Genomic DNA, 17238 nt, shown 5'->3' with positions numbered 1-17238 from the left:
GGTCTCAAATTTAGATCACTGATAGTAAAGGTAGACACACCTGATGCTAATCACTCCATAATGGAAAAGAAACTCTTTAAATTTCAATAAAGCTAAGTGATTAGGCATATCCAAATGTTCAAGTCTTACTTTCTTCCCCAAGAAAGTTAAAAAGCAGCAATACTGTGCAATGTACAAAACTGGAATTGAATATACTTCTCAAACATATAAAGGCATTAATTTCACTAATTGCACACATTATGCCAGCTACACATTAAAATTTTATAATGTATATCTGTGAAGTCCCGGCTCTGGGGCAGTAATTAAGGACCCTCGATCCTCACCACTGACATTGGTGAGGGACGTTCACTTGGAGCAAAAACAGATACACACAGTATTTTCAGATAAAGCTCTCCACACCAAACACAATTTCCCTGAAGAGCATACCCAGTCGTGGTACTGGACTTTCCCTTCCAGATCCCAAATAAAACTTTACCTCTCTCTCTCTCTGCAGAAACCAGTGCTCTGTGTCTCTGTTCCAAGTAGCTGACACACACACGCTGTTTGAGATTTGACTCTCACACACACACACACACACACACACACACACACACACACACACACACACACACACACACACACACACACCTGGGGAAGATTGGAACAGATTTACCAGCTATGCCCAGGCTAGCAGGTAGTTCCACTGCCACCAAACAGCTACTCTAAGGCTCTAAACAGGGTATCCAATTATACTGAGTGAAATTAATACCAATACCAATGGTAATCTTGACCAAACAGCAAGACTTTCAGGAGCGGCCACAGTGCCACCAAATAAATATAAGTACCCTCAAAGGTTAAAATATCATCTAAAAAGACCAGTCACAATGAAAAGTTTAAATATATTTAGTAATAAATAATAAAATAACATGGAAATACTGAATATCTATTTACAATAAACACCAGAGTTTCAATCACAGAAAATATTAAAAATAACACCTATGGATAGATTCATACAGATACAGAAAAACAATACCAAACTAATCTCATTATATTTTCCTGAATGATTAAAGAATTACTCTTCCCCAGTTAAGTTACTTACTACAGCAAGGTAAAATGATGTGGGTGAGTGGTCCTGTCAGTTTCAAAACAGCACGATGAGTGACACTATCACATTTCTCACTACTATCTAAAATCATTTCAGTGTTGGGAATAGAATGACATTGTATCTGGTCATTTACTAGAAGCTGAGCTAGAATCTTGCACATATGTGTTACAATACACACACATACAGCTTTGCTAAGATGTGTAACAGCACGCTGAGTGACACTATCACATTTCTCACTACTATCTAAAATCATTTCAGTGTTGGGAATAGAATGACATTGTATCTGGTCATTTACTAGAAGCTGAGCTAGAATCTTGCACATATGTGTTACAATACACACACATACAGCTTTGCTAAGATGTGTAACAGCATCTGGAAACTGTAAAACAATTTCAACACTTCCACTGTTCTTACAGAGCTACTAAGCCAGCCTTCTTACAGACATTTAATCTCTGGCTGCAGTCAGAACTGTGAGATGCAATCTTTATGGCCCAACCAGGTAATTTAATTTCAGACTATTTTTCAGTTTTAGCTGGACTGAGATTAACCTCTTCTCTTCCAGTATCCTCTGTTACAATATATTCATTTCAACAGTTACAATACAGTCTGACATACAGGTGTATTTGTTTTCTGTTCAGCAAGACCCACTGTTGGTACAATTTTTAACACAAGCAAACTTCCCAATACATGTTCAACAGAAGCACCTGTACAAATCAGTTTGATATACGAATTACATAAAATTCTTTACAAAACTCCAGCTAACTATGCTGGTATATGTTGCACATCCACAGTGATACTCCTTCTGGCATAGCTAGCACTACCTCACATCATCTCAACATCCACTTAAGGCTTGCTGTAATGCATCCTAGACAAAGTGTTGAACATTACTGTCCTGATACTAGAAACATGTGTTCTCATTCATACACAGAAGTACCTATGTCCAAAAGACTAAATATATGTTACACTCTCCATATTGCTCTCACAACAAATGATGTGACATATAAATAATTACTTTGTTACAAAACGTACTTTTTAATTGTAACATATAGCATATCAAATGAATTCTGAGCTGTACAAGGTTCTCTATACAAATAAACCTTAATTTAAGACTTTTTTCTGTGATATATTTATAAGGTTATAAATCATGAAGAACAGTGCCTTGCTCTTTAAAGAATATATTCTCAGTCATGCCATGCTGTTTATTTGTAAAACAGCAGGAAATAAAATATCATTAGCCAAGTACCATCACCTGCAGCCTATTCAAATCTGGAGCAGTGTGAAGGCCAGGTGAAGCAGTTTATTTCAATAACGCAAAGAGGCCTCATTACCTAAATGATGTGCAACTTGTTCGATACATATTTCAGTATTTAAATGGATGGGTTATGCAGACAAAATATACCACTCTCTAGAGACATACGTAGGTCAAAAATTAGACTGAAGCTGTCACCACTCAATTACTGCTGAGTACTGACACCAGAAAGGCTTCCCTCAAGCAGAAAAACAAAATATTACTTGTTTTAAAGAAGCCATGCAGGAAACTGGACAAAAAACATCATTCTGCCTTTTTCCCTGTGTTACCATGTAAAGTGTTTTCCTTTTCTTGTTCAACGAAAAAAAATAGTGCGTCTCCAAAACACGGTTTTGTTAATGCCTTAAAGTACTTTTCCTGTGAAAAAGGATGGCTGCAACATATGAAAAAAATGAAAAATCTCAAGTGCAAAACACAAGGGTATGCAGAAAAGCCGATCTGACCTGTACACAAATCTCTACCATCAGAAAAACATTGAAGAGAGCTAAGTGTCAGAGATCTTTTAAAGAAAGGCTGTTATGTACATGACTAGGAAAGTAAACAGTGGTTCAGTGAAAATGATTGCCATTAGCAATGTCACTGCAGCATTTCTGAGGCAGGGGTACCAAAAAGCAACTATCTACACATCTGCCTCGTACACTGATTCTAATGAAGCCTAGCTTCCAGAACCAGTTGTTAGCCTCTGTAGGCTCCAAATGTATACATAAAAAAGTTGAGTTGAAGTTACTCTTATTTTATGTTGGTGGGTCAGTGGGATTCTTCTCTAAACATCATGGAGCAAACAGAAATGCAGTCCAAAAATAAAAACCCAGCCGAGTTGATGCTAGTTAAATGCTAGGTATATCATCACCCCTCTGCCATTACAATAAAGAGACTACAAGCAGATAGTAGCAAGAGGAAAAGCTGAAGGGATACAAAAGTTAAACGAAAAAAAAAAAGCAAGAAAATGGCACGAGCCACAGTACCTTGTTTCCAATAGCTTTCTTTGGTGGAAAGTTAAAAGTGTCCACTTGTGGATACTTGGCACGCAGCTTCTGGTGCAGCCCCCGAAATTCTGTGTACCTACGGTAGACATTCCATTCATCATCACGGATTCGGATATAAACCTGAACAGAAAGAAATGGAGGTCAACTCTGTAGCATCACTTAAATCATGATTCTTTACACCTTTCAGGATTAGGAGTTGAAGCACGCTTTAGTAGTCAATCATCCCAAGCTATTGCACTGAATCTACAGAACCTACTTAATCATAAAGTAAAAGAGTGACTGCTCATCTTAGGGGATTCTTACCAAGGACATCAGGACATAACATACAGCTAACAAACAGAATCCTTGCTCATGAAACAACTAGCATAAAGTCAAAGGCTTTTTAAACACATTTTGATAAACAATATAAGCAGGGCATTTATGTATGCCTTTAAAGAATACATACATAAATTCAGTCATTTTAAAGTTGGCATACAGGATAGGGACATTAAACCAGGACATGTTTTTGTAGAAAAACTGTGGATCTGCATCATTATAAATGTACAAATCTTATGATTTCTGCACACACAATCTATAAAACCAGAATAAATCAAAAGTGAGAGAAAACCAACTTGGGTACATTTACTGATAAACTCATTGAAGTTATAGAAAAACACCAAAGAAAACATTTAAATTCCTAGTATAAGAGAAAACATTTAAAAAGGAGAGATGCTGCTTTTGTGGTACATGATCCATAATCTTTATCTACAAACCTTGGCTTTGTATTTATGCATAGCATGTTTACCTCAAGAGGTCATTTATCTGCAGCTGTACTGATGCAGAGCCAGAATAACTAAAACACGTTTCCTGCACCTGTATGGTTACTACATCCTGAAATACTGGTTTACATTTGTTTATCAGGCAGCAACATAATGGTGAATTTAACAGTACATTGGGAACTACATCCTGAAAATGAATAATGATTAATACTTCAGTGAAAGCAAACAGGAGTCATACCAGCTGCCTTCCATTTCCTTGGCTAACCTCTGCATGAATTAATATTTTAAAGACTGTAATACAAGTAGCAGAATTATCGTGTGCACTCAGTTGTAGACAGATGAATGCACATCAGCAATTATTTTTGTTATAAAAGGATGATTTTCTACTATAAAGAGAAATGCGTGGCAATCTCATGACATAGAGGGATGAAGCCCTTACTACTCCCCAGACAATTCGGTTTACTTAGTGGTATGGACAGTGGAGGGACCAAGGAGTCAACTCGCCCACCCTGAGGGGAGGCAGCAATTCCGCAGCTACTCAGAACTCCCAACATAACAACAAATGATCATAAGCAAATAATACAACAAAGTGAACTGACAGAATACAAAAACAATCAGCATGGACTATTTCACATTTTTGAAACTATATAGACTACAGATCCTTTACTGGAACATACATAAACAGCCATTAAAGGGAGTGGCAATAAAGCTATAAGGTGAAATTGCATTATGTTTCATCTAATACTTCTGGTTTTGAATCCTTCAGTCTCCACTGATCTACTGTATGACCTTAAAAAATTGTCTTAACCAGCGGTAGCACTTGCAGATTACTTTTGAAGAGAGGTGTGTAGTGCACAGAGAGACTTGCCTAGCTAAATAAATAAATAATACATCAGTCAAAAGGCTACATAACAAAGACTGGCCAAAGAATATAAGAGAATTTCCCACCAAGTATATGGAAACATAATTTGTGAGAAGTCTGTGTAGTCAGACAGCTATCCATTTATTTCTTATTAACTTGTTCAATGACCAGGTAATCACAGTGAGTCCGTGGTTCTTTTACAAGGGAGGACTAGAGCATAAACACAATACAACAATGAAGCAGTACAGCTTTAAAAAGAGTTAAAAGATGTCAGGACAAAATAGGGAAGAAATAAATATTAATGTGATGGACATTCCAATATATCAAACAGCGCCATGATGAACCTTAAGTCTGAAAATGTTACAGCACAGGATTTTGTGTAGCAGCCACCTAAAGAAAGAAGGTCTGCATGTATAGTGTTTTAAATGGCCTGGAGGTTGAGAAGAAAAGGATAGGGCACACAACAGTATTTGTACTTTCCACTAGTGCAGTTCCATTAATACAAAGCCCATGATAGGTATCTGAAGGATGCATATGTTTTTTTTAGATATAGAACTTATCTCATGTGCAAACTAGCAAGAGGAATCACAGAAGCTGTAACCCCCCCCCCCCCCCCAAAATCCCGAGAAACTCTCTGCCTGAAGTCCAAGACTAATTCACAAAGCTCAGGAAGTTTCCAGATAAAATTCCACTTTCTCCTGCATCAGAAAGATTTGCTGTGGAGTATTTGTAAGAAATCCTAAAAGACAATCAGTGTGTAATGGTGAGGGAGGTCATCTGAAAGTTTATCTGGAATCCCAGATTGGACGCAAGAGCTGAAACTCAAGTGTCGGACCTCTTGATATCTCAGACAAAACTCTACAAAGATATGCAAGTTATCCAAATAAAAAAATAAAAAAAACATTGCCATTCATCCTGCTCTAAGCTAAGACTAGCTAAAAAATTGCAAATCTGAATGAAGCTGCAAATACCCAAACAATAAAGCTGAGACAGTGAAATAAGAAGAAATATTTAAAACTTCTTCTTTCGGCTGCTCCCGTTAGGGGTCGCCACAGCAGATCAACTGTTTCCATTTCTTCCTGTCCTCTGCATCATGCTCTGTCACACCAACCACCTGCATGTCCTCTCTCACCACATCCATAAACCTTATCTTAGGCCTCCCTCTTTTCCTGTTACCTGGCAGCTTCATCCTTAGCATCTTTTTCCCAATATACTCTGCATCCCTCCTCAGCACATGTCCAAACCAATGTAATCTTGCGCCTCTGGCTTTGTCTCTAAACCTTCCAACCTGGGCTGACCCTCCAATATACTTATTCCTAATCCTGTCCATCCTCATCACACCCAATGCAAATCTTAACATCTTCAACTCTGCTACGTCAAGCTCTGACTACTGCCTTTTTGTCAATGCCACTGTCTCCAACCCATATAACATAGCTGGACTCACTACCCTCTTGTAGACCTTCCCTTTCACTCTTATTGGTACTCGTCTGTCACAAATCACCCCTGACACTCTTCTCCACCCACTCCATCCTGCCTGTTCTCTCTTCTTCACCTCTCTTCCACAATCACCATTACTCTGAACTGTTGATCCCAAGTACTTAAACTCATCCACCTTTACCAACTCTACTCCCTGCATCCTCACCATTCCTCTACCCTCCCTCTCATTTACACACATATATTCTGTCTTAGTCCTGCTGACCTTCGTTCCTCTTCTCTCTAGAGCATATATCCATCTCTCCAGGGTCTCCTCCACCTGTTCCCTACTGTCGCTACAAATCACAATGTCATCTGCAAAAATCATAGCCCACAGGGACTCCTGTCTGAACTCGTCTGTCAACCTGTCCATCACCATTGCAAATAAGAAAGGGCTCAGAGCTAATCCTTGATGTAATCCCACCTCCACCTGAAATGTATCCGTCACTGCCACTGCAGACCTCACCGCTGTCACACTACCCTCGTACATATCCTGTACCACTCTTACATACTTCTCTGATACTCCCGACTTCCTCATACAATACCACAACTCCTCTCTAGGCACCCTGTCATATGCTTTCGCTAAATCCACAAAGACACAATGCAACTCCTGCTGACCTTCTCTGTACTTCTCCATCAACACTCTCAGAGCAAACATTGCATCTGTAGTGCTCTTTCCTGGCATGAAACCATACTGCTGATCACTAATCATCACCTCCGTTCTTAACTTAGCGTCCACTACTCTTTCCCATAACTTCATGCTGTGACTGATCACTTTAATCCTTCTGTAGTTACTACAGCTCTGCACATCACCCTTATTCTTAAAAATTGGTCCCAAAACACTTTTTCTCCATTCCTCAGGCATCCTCTCACTTTCCAAGATTTCATTAAACAATCTAGTTAAAAACTCCACTGCCATTTCACCTAAACACCTCCATGCTTCCACAGGTATGTCATCTGGACCAACAGCCTTTCCATTCTTCATCCTCTTCATAGCTGTCCTTACTTCCTCCTTACTAATCTGTTGCACTTCATGATTCGCTATCCGCACATCATCCAACCTTCTCTCCCTCTCATTCTCTTCATTCATCAGCCCTTCAAAGTACTCTTTCCATCTGCTCAACACACACTCCTCGCTTGTGAGTACGTTTCCCTCATTGTCCTTTATCACCCATACCTGCTGCACATCTTTACTAGCTCGGTCCCTCTGTCTAGCCAATTGGTACAGGTCCTTTTCTCCCTCCTTAGTGTCCAACCTTTTATACAACTCTTCATACACCTTATCCTTGGCCACCTCTCTCTTTGCCATGCACCTCATCTCCTTATACTCATGTCTATTTTCTTCATCTCTTTGACAATCCCACTTCTTCTTCGCCAACCTCTTTCTCTGTATACTCTCCTGTACATCTTCATTCCCCTACCAGGTCTCCTTGTCCTCCTTCCTCTTTCCAGATGTCACACCAAGCACCTTTCTAGCCATCTCTCTTACTAGCTTTGCTGTAGTTACCCAGCTATTGAGTAACTCTTCACTGCCACCCACTGCCTGTCTTAACTCTTCCCTGAACATCACCTCACAATCACCCTTTTTCAATTTCCACCATTTGATCCTTGGTGCTGCCCTCACACTCATCCTCCTCTTCTTGATCACCAACGTCATCCTACAAACCACCATCCTATGTTGCCTAACTACACTTTCCCCTGCCACCACTTTACAGTCTCCAATCTCCTTCAGACTGGCCCTTATACATAAGATATAACGTATTTAAAACTGATCTCCAAAAAGCCTCTTTCTTTGGTACTAGAAGAAGTTTGGAGTAGAAGCCTTTATCCCTTGAATAAATGGCTGCTAGGATGAGCAAAGCTGAAGAACCTAAGGGAAAAAATTTCTGCCTGGTTTAAAGGAAGGGGAAGAACTCCTCTGAAGGCATTTTTTTAATCCATTTCCAACTGTATCCCTTCTGAACCACCTTTAACACCTACAAGGCACAATCTGCTGCCCAAAGAAATGTACAGAGCCAGTTATAGGGACAGGTTTTAAGATATTAAGACAGGACATAAGGGGAGTGGGGGAGAATGAAGGTATCTCCTTCTGAAGATTAACACTGTCCCTTTGGTGGAAAGGTTCCTGTTTGTTACTGCTCCCTTCCTGCCATCTTGATTTGTTCCTTAGCATGAGAGAGTATGTGGGAGATTTGAAAGGTGGGCATGAAAATCCTGAGACACCCCCTAAACTAATTCCCCTCTGTCATCAAATTGTTGACAGACTTGAGAAGCATTTGAGTCAAATAAAACAATTTTTTTCTCTAAAGCTGAACTCAACAATTCAGACTTCATTTCAACAGAAAAGTTCTGAACTTGTACCTAGGAATATTTCCTGAAACCGTGCAGATATTGTGTCGAAGACCTCAGATATTGTGTTGAAGACCTCTGGTTTCGCTACTATCATACTTACTTGAGTTTAGAACCTGAGACGTGAAAAGCAAACAGATCAAGATAGGCACTCTCTTCGTGGGGGGGGGGGGGAGCAAAAACTAGATTACTCAAATTGTCTACAGAAAAAAAGGACAAACTCCCATACATGGAAATGATAGAAAAGAATAATATATGTCAATGTGGAAAAATCAAAAAAAAACCCCTCATAGCCAGTCTATCTCAAAACTTTCCCTTCTAAGTCTGCAGGGAAGGCTTGGATGATATCAGTAGCCTACATGCTTATATGCAGAATGAAGACCGAAACTCAGTGTTGCTACAGGCAGTACATTATGCTTCCTCTATGACTGGCGCTAAAAGAGAAAAAGGAGCAGAATAAGGCAAGTCCATGTGCATCACAATGTAAAATCTCCTCAAACTAGTGGGAACATCCATTAATTCCCATACAAATACTAGGAGGTTGTGAGGGCTTGTTTTTATCATCAGAAAATTGTGTTTGAGAATCTGTGGGAGAGGAAGCTCAGTCTCTGTGTATGTCAGACTCATCTGACTTTCTTTTCCTCAGGTAAATTTTTCTTTAACTGACATGCTTAACAGGCACTAAATGCTGTGTACCAGGACTGACTGACTATACTGGGTTATTAGGTAAGAACATTATTCCTTATATTAGAATACCAAGTCTTCAGGTAAACAATGTTTAACTTCTTTTTTTTTTTCTTAATAGGTATCTACTGTGGCCAACTGCAAGAAGAATCTGTGCCCCATCAAGAGGTCTTGTGCCCTAGACACTTCCATGCTTTGAAATTCCATGAGAAAGAAAATAAATGGTTCACCCATGCTCAGTCTTGGACACTGGAAAAGCCAAAGATGCCAGGGTTGTGTCCTGGATCATGGTGGGTGAAAGGACTACACCAGAGGAAGCCTGAGAGGTAAGTGAATGGTCTGAGGAACAACCCATGGGCCACTATAGGGTCACCCTATCAGCTAAGGCACAGACTGAGCTTGCACCGCTAGATTCTTGGACAAATAATGTTTCTTTCTAGGAACTACAGATGTCAGACCAGTAACAGCAGAGAAAGTATACATGCTGTGACCAAGGAGGATGCGTCTGATGTGGCCAGGATTACTGGAACGAGACGGTCAGAAGGTAAGTTGTCAAATGTCTACACAAGGAGCACACTTACCCCTTTGTACCTCCCAAACACAGAAATTCATCAGCAGTGCACTAAAATCCTGTCAGAAAGACTTTAATTGGGAACGGAAGGATCATTTAACCATGAAACTTTTTTATAAGAATTGGTCAGAATGGTAGATAACATTTAAAGAGAAATACAAAAAGATGTATTTTTATGGGAGAAAGAGAAAAGACAAAAAGATAAGGAATATGGACAAATTCAAAATGATATTTTAAGTTGTTTAGACAGGGATGAAATGAATTATTTTAGGAAAGAAGAAGAAATTTATCAGAAAAATCAAGAGAAAATTTAAGAGTTATTATACAGACAAAAATAGTTTCTACAGGGAAAGAAGGAAGAGGTGTTATCATATCGGAGACCTAAAGTAAAGGAAGATGATAGTATAATGAAAAGTAGCAATGGGACAACTGAAAAAGATAAAGCTAAAATAATGGATGTTGCAGTTACATATCTGAAGGAAATGGTAAAAAGGAAAAGCTTGTGGATGACAAAATAGTTTTCAGAAAAGAAATAAAGAATTGGAACAGCAGATTACAGTGGCAGAAATAGATAAAGGATAAAGCAAACGTATAAAAGTAGATACGGCAGGTGGATTGGATGGTATAGGATATGAAATGTTTATAAAGTTAATGTTATGGCAATATTAAATATTAATAAGAGCATTTAATGAATGGCTAAATAATAGGATAACTTATGAAGAAATACATGAGGTGAAATGAGATTTATATGGAAAACGGGAGAGAAGGATGAAATAAAAAAACAGAGACCTATAATGCTGAATAACTGTGATTATAAATTGTTTATGAAGGTAATGCAGAAAAGATTAGAAGATAGATTGCATTTTGCAATAGAAGAAGATATTTAGGGGGTCAGAGGAAAAGGGATTCAAGAAGTATTAATGACAGAGAAATAGTAGATTAAATTAAGAATGGACAAACAGAACTAAAATTAATAGTGGTAGATATAAATAAAGCATATGATTCAATAGAGCAGAATATTTTATGACAATTAATGGAAAAATATAACAAGTAAAAAGATCAAAAAAAGTATGTGAAACAGCATATAAAAGCACTGATATTAATTTTTAGTAAATGGTTGGTTAAGTGAAGGAATAAAGATGAGAAGAGGTGTAAAACAGGGATGCCCAGTGAGTGGCATTTTGTTTATAATTGTTATGAATAGTGTAACAAAAGGGTTAAATGAGAAATTGGATGAGAGTAAACATATACAAGAAATGTGGATAAAATATCCTATTATGTTTTCTGCTGATGACATAATATTAACGGTGAACAATGGAAAAGAGATGCAGAAAGTAATTAAGAATGCATTTAATAGATTACAAGAGATTGGATTAAATATTAATAAAGAAAAATGTAAAGGTATAGGAGGTAATAAAGAATTGGAAGGTATGCATTTTAGGATAACAATATCAGCATTAGGAACTGAATTTAGAGAGTCTGCCATAATAAAACAGCAATGGGAGAAAATATTGAGAGATTCAAAAGGACATAAAATTATGTGGAATAGGTATAGATTGACACTAAATAAAAAATGCATTTAATAAATATAATATGGATGGGGAAACTATATCTAGTTAGTATACGTATAGTATATATATATATATATATATATATATATATATATATACTCCCAAGAGATATAGAGAAGCAGTTTAGTGAAATAATTTTTCAGTTGGTCTGGGGATCCAGACTAAATCCAGGCAAAAGAGGAGTTTTGTATGTGGAAAAAGATAAAGGGTGTTTGGGCTTATTGAACCCGATAGTGTATGAAGTATCTTTAAATTTATGAGCAAAAGGAGAAAACCAGCACACAACGAATTCAACAACAAAATAATAAAATCAAGCAGCTTAGTCAGTAAGCGCTTTCGTCATCAAAACTTCCTCAGACTGAATAAAATTACTTAGGAATAATTCCATTTTACATAAAACTCATCACTCATTAGTGAAAACAATTACCTTAAAGGACAACTCACTTTAAAACATCAAAATGTTCATAACCTTTCACAATAAGTCCGATTTACAAACCATTATTACTAATGTTTTTAAGTTTTTTTTCTTTTATAGATTTATCTTAAAATTTTCTTTCTCATTTAATCCAGGTGGGTGACTTGCATACAACTTAACTATCCAGCAGTATTCCTTCCATTTTAACTCTTCATCTGCTGATAGTTTCATGTTAAAATTATATATTTTATCTATAACCATAAACTTAGGGTTACCAATACACTTCTTATCCATAAAATGTCTACGCCAGGCGTTATTAATACCATTTCTTTGAATAGCATACAGATGTTCATTTATCCGTTTATTTAATTTTCTTGTTGTCATACCTACATAACATGAGGTACATTCTATACACTTAGACAGAATCACAACATACTTCATCATACAAATATTTTCATTTTGAACATATATTGTCATATTATTAATACTAACTGAAATATGTCCCATATATATATATATATATATATATATATATATATATATATATATATATATATATACTTGCAAAAACTACAATTTAGACATTTTATCAACTGCTCTCTTTTTTCTTGTACATATCTTACCTTATCTTGAAAAACATTTTTTTTAGGTTTTTACCTTTCTTGTTAACAAAAACAGGCTGTTCACCAACAATTTCTTTTATTCCTGGAGAACTCATCAACATTTTCCAGTTCTCTTTCATTAGACTTATTTGTCCACCATCAACTGAATAAGGTATAACCATTCCCAAACTGTAGTCTTTATCTGTATTATTTTTCTTAGTTAATTTCCTATCATTCTGAAAATCAACTATATTTGTATGTGTAACTATTGACATTTTCATATTCCTAATGCTATTTTTTCTTTTTTAATTTCTATCAATGATTCTGGGTACCCTCCAACTACAAATTTTTGACATAACATATCCCTTTCTTCTACATATTTAATATATCAGTCAGTTAAGTCACTTATTCTCTTCAGCTGTCCTGCTACAATATTATATTTAACATATCTCGGATGCATACTATTAAAATCCAAATATGTATTACTTTGGACACATTTTTTTTATATATTTTGGTATAAAATTTATCACCTTTTTTATATACCTCAACATCCAACAAATGAATACTTGAATAACTACAATTCCAAGTAAGTTTAAGATATTCACATGCAGCATTAATCTCTTGCAAAAATAACATAGTAACTCAGCTAAGTCAACCCTCCAAATTAAAAAAAAAAGGTCATCAATAAAACAACCAAAAAACAAAACATCTTTATAATAACTATTAGCTTTAATATATACCTTCTCCCATCTGATCATAAACAAATTAGCATAGTTTGGGGCTATAGCGACCCCCATAGCTACTCCATTAGTTTGTTTGTAAAACTTACCATTAAACTCCAAAAAAAATATAAGATATTATTATATCTAAAATTTCTAAGACAATACTAATTTCTTCAGTATTAAAACATTTTGATTCTGCCAGCTCTAACCCAATATATTCTACCCCTATGTTATTAGATATGGTGGTGTATAAAGAACTGACATCCATTGTCACCATAGCATCTCTTTCTTCCGCTCTCACCTTTTTAATATTATTCACAAAGGCAAAAGTATCCCTGATTTAAGTGTCTCCTGTTTTAACAACCTGCTGTAATTTCTTATCAATGAATATAGCCATAGCCTCAGTTATTGACCCTCCACTAGTAACAATTGGTCTAAATGGCAGAGCTTTTAAAACCTTATGTATTTTTGGCAGACCGTAAATTTTACTAACTATAGAGTTCTCTAACGAAAAAACTGGATTCCTTTTGATTAATTCTATTTTTACATAACCATTCCACTATAGTTGCAACAATAAACTTATATGATTTTTTAATAAAATCTAATGTTGTTTCTTTATAATGAGAATCATCTTGCAACAAAACAGACATCGCATTTAAATGTGCATTTTTGTCAGGCATCACTAATGCATTGCCCTTATCAGCTTTCAACAATACAATATTCTCATCATTAATCAAGTCATTTAATGCAAGTCATTCATCATATGGCAAATTAAAAAACTTTTTAATATGTTTATTTGACAAACTTCTACTCAGCATTTCCATCACATTTTGAAATGCCTCCAATTCAGGTCTCAAAGGAGGGTTAAAAAGAACTTGGCTTATGGTAAACATTTGACTGAAAAACATTCACAAAATTATCACAGTTGTTAAAAAAACACTAAGTTCAATCTTCTTACATTATCTCTTAGATTGTTCACAGTCTCACAAACATGAGCCCTAGATGCATGTACTAAAGTCCAACCTTTACTTAAAACGAAAAGCTCATACTTTTTCAATGGTCTACAAGATAAATTCACAATCTTAAAGTCACATTCAGAAAAAGCACCTTTAAACAAAATTAGTTGTTTTTCTTTCTCTTCCACTTGATGTTGTTCTGAAAGGCTTTTCTTTTTTTTCTGGATGCTTTTCTTCACTGTCCCAGATGATATTTGTGCCCACGTGCGCATCCCTGTACCTGTGTCCTGATAAACATTTATCCCCTGAAAATGGTTCAAATTACTAGAAGCAGAACCTACAGAAGTACTAAATGCACCCGCTTGCTTAGCGGGCACTAACATTCTTCTAGTTTTCTGCCCATTAGCAACACTTTCAGGTGTCACAGATGCAGATTGCTCCATTTGAAGTTCACTTCCTTTTTCCAATGCGCTCACACCTGCATTTGTTAAAGACTTAAAGGCATATGCAGTACCTTTCACATAATCACTACAATCTCTTTCAAACCTTTTTCAGCTTTCTTTTTCTGAGAACTTCATTTTCTTTATTAAGTTTGTCTTGAATAAGACAAATCTTCGATTCAAAGTTCTCTTTACTAGAGTCCTTCTTAAGAGAAAAATACTGTTCTTTAATATCTTCATCAAGTTCATGTATCTTTTGTTTATAACAGTCCACTAGCATTATCATATACTTTATACCCATTTTTTGGTTTAATTGAACCCATTTATCTATAAGCTCTTTTGGCAAATCACTGCCTATCGGCATTACTTGAATTCTCAAGCCCTTTTGCATTCTCTGGACCAATATGCTGCTTTCAAAAAACAGCACATCCCACTGCAAACTTTTAAGTTCAACAAGAGCTCTTTCTAACAATAAAAAAACATTCAAATTTACACAAACTTGCCTGCTAATACCAGGGTCTTGCACATTGTCCAAAAAAGGATTAACAAGAGAAGCCAAACATCCGCATAGCAACTCGTCTCCTGTTACACCAAAAACAGGTTCTACAACACCAGGACGACTATTATTCACCACCTTTTTATCCAAAATTCTGATATTGTTAGGGTTCCCTTTTCTGTCCGACATAAATATATCTTTAAATTTATACAAGGTTTTGAGATGGTAACTGGAAAAGAGAATAAGTTGGTAATAATGAAAAATATAAAAAAGAATGTGATGTAATTAAAATGAATAAGAGAGAAAAGGAATGGAAAAAGAGATAAGGATGTGTCAAGGAAAAAGAAAAATGAGGAAACTAAGACTAGATTGACCTGATGAAAACAGAAAAAGTTAGTATAAGAATATTGAGACAAAATTATTGTATGAATCTCTGGGAACATTTAATCTTCTTTTTCTTTTGGCTGTTCCCATTAGAGGTCACCACAGCGGATCATCTCTTTCCATTTCTTCCTGTCCTCTGCATCTTGCTCTGTCACACCAACCACCTGCATGTCCTCTCTCACCACATCCATAAACCTTATCTTAGGCCCTCCTCTTTTCCTGTTACCTGGTAGCTTCATCCTTAGCATCCTTTTCCCAATATACCCAGCAACCCTCCTCAGCACATTTCCAAACCAACACAGTCTCGCCTCTCTGGCTTTGTCTCCAAACCGTCCAACCTGGGCTGACCCTCTAATATGCCTATTCCTAATCCTGTCTACCCTTGTCACACCCATTGCAAATCTAGAGAGGAGTTGTGGTATTGTGTGAGGAAGTCGGGAGTGGCAGAGAAGTATGTAAGAGTGGTACAGGATATGAACAAGAGTAGTGCAACAGTGGTGAGATCTGCAAAGACACAATGCAACTCCTTCTGACCTTCTCTGTACTTCTCCATCAACACTCTCAGAGCAAATATCGCATCTGTAGTGCTCTTTCCTGGCATGAAACCATACTGTTTATCCCTAACCATCACCTCCCTTCTAGTTAAGATCTTTAACTCTGCCGCGTCAAGCTCTGACTCCTGCCTTTTTGTCAATGCCACTGTCTCCAACCTATATGACATAGCTGGTCTCACTACCCTCTTGCAAACTTTCCCTTTCACTCTCACTGGTACTCATCTCTCAAAAATCACTCCTGACACACTTCTCCAACCACTCCACCCTGCCTGTACTCTCTTCTTCACCTCTCTTCCACACTCGCCATTACTCTGAACTGTTGATCCCAAGTATTTAAACTCATCCACCTTCACCACCTCTACTCCTTGTATCCTCACCATTCCTCTATCCTCCCTCCCATTCACACACATATATTATGTCTTAGTCCTGCTGACCTTCATTCCTCCCCTCTCTAGAGCATATCTCCACCTCTCCAGGGTCTCCTCAACCCATTTCCTATTCTCACTACATATCACAAGGTCATCTGCAAACATCATTGTCCACAGGGACTCCTGCCTGATCTCGTCTATCAACCTATCCATCACCACTGCAAATAAGACACGGCTCAGAGCTGATCCTTGATGTAAACCCACCTCCACCTTAAACACATTTGTCACTCCCACTGCAGATCTGACCACTGTTACATTACTCTTGTTCATATCCTGTACCACTCTTACATACTTCTCTGCCACTCCCAACTTCCTCACACAATACCACAACTCCTCTCTAGGCACCCTGTCATATGCTTTCTCTAAGTCCACAAAGACACAATGCAACTCCTTCTGACCTTCTCTGTACTTCTCCATCAACACTTTCAGATCAAATATCGCATCTGTAGTGCTCTTTCCTGGCATGAAACCATACTGTTTATCCCTAACCATCACCTCCCTTCTTAACCTAGCTTCTACTACTCTTTCCCATAATTTCATGCTGTGACTGATCAGTTTTATCCCTCTGTAGTTACTACAGCTCTGCACATCACC

The 17238-nt window shown here is 37.1% G+C and overlaps 1 protein-coding gene across 1 annotated transcript in view; it reads right to left on the bottom strand.

The window, feature by feature from the left end:
• The window catches only part of SNX29 (sorting nexin 29), a 3382132-nt gene that overhangs the window by 590860 nt on the left and 2774034 nt on the right, over positions 1-17238 (bottom strand). Inside the window, exon 19 of the mRNA XM_044089182.1 lies at positions 3359-3499. Within this exon, the coding sequence (XP_043945117.1) occupies positions 3359-3499 (141 nt within the window). The remainder of the gene's footprint in view (positions 1-3358; positions 3500-17238) is intronic.

Source organism: Protopterus annectens, chromosome 12.part0, assembly GCF_019279795.1.
Source record: "Protopterus annectens isolate FY-2018-M chromosome 12.part0, PAN1.0, whole genome shotgun sequence".
Classification (NCBI taxonomy): domain Eukaryota; kingdom Metazoa; phylum Chordata; order Ceratodontiformes; family Protopteridae; genus Protopterus; species Protopterus annectens.
This window is presented reverse-complemented; position numbering and strand designations above follow the sequence as displayed.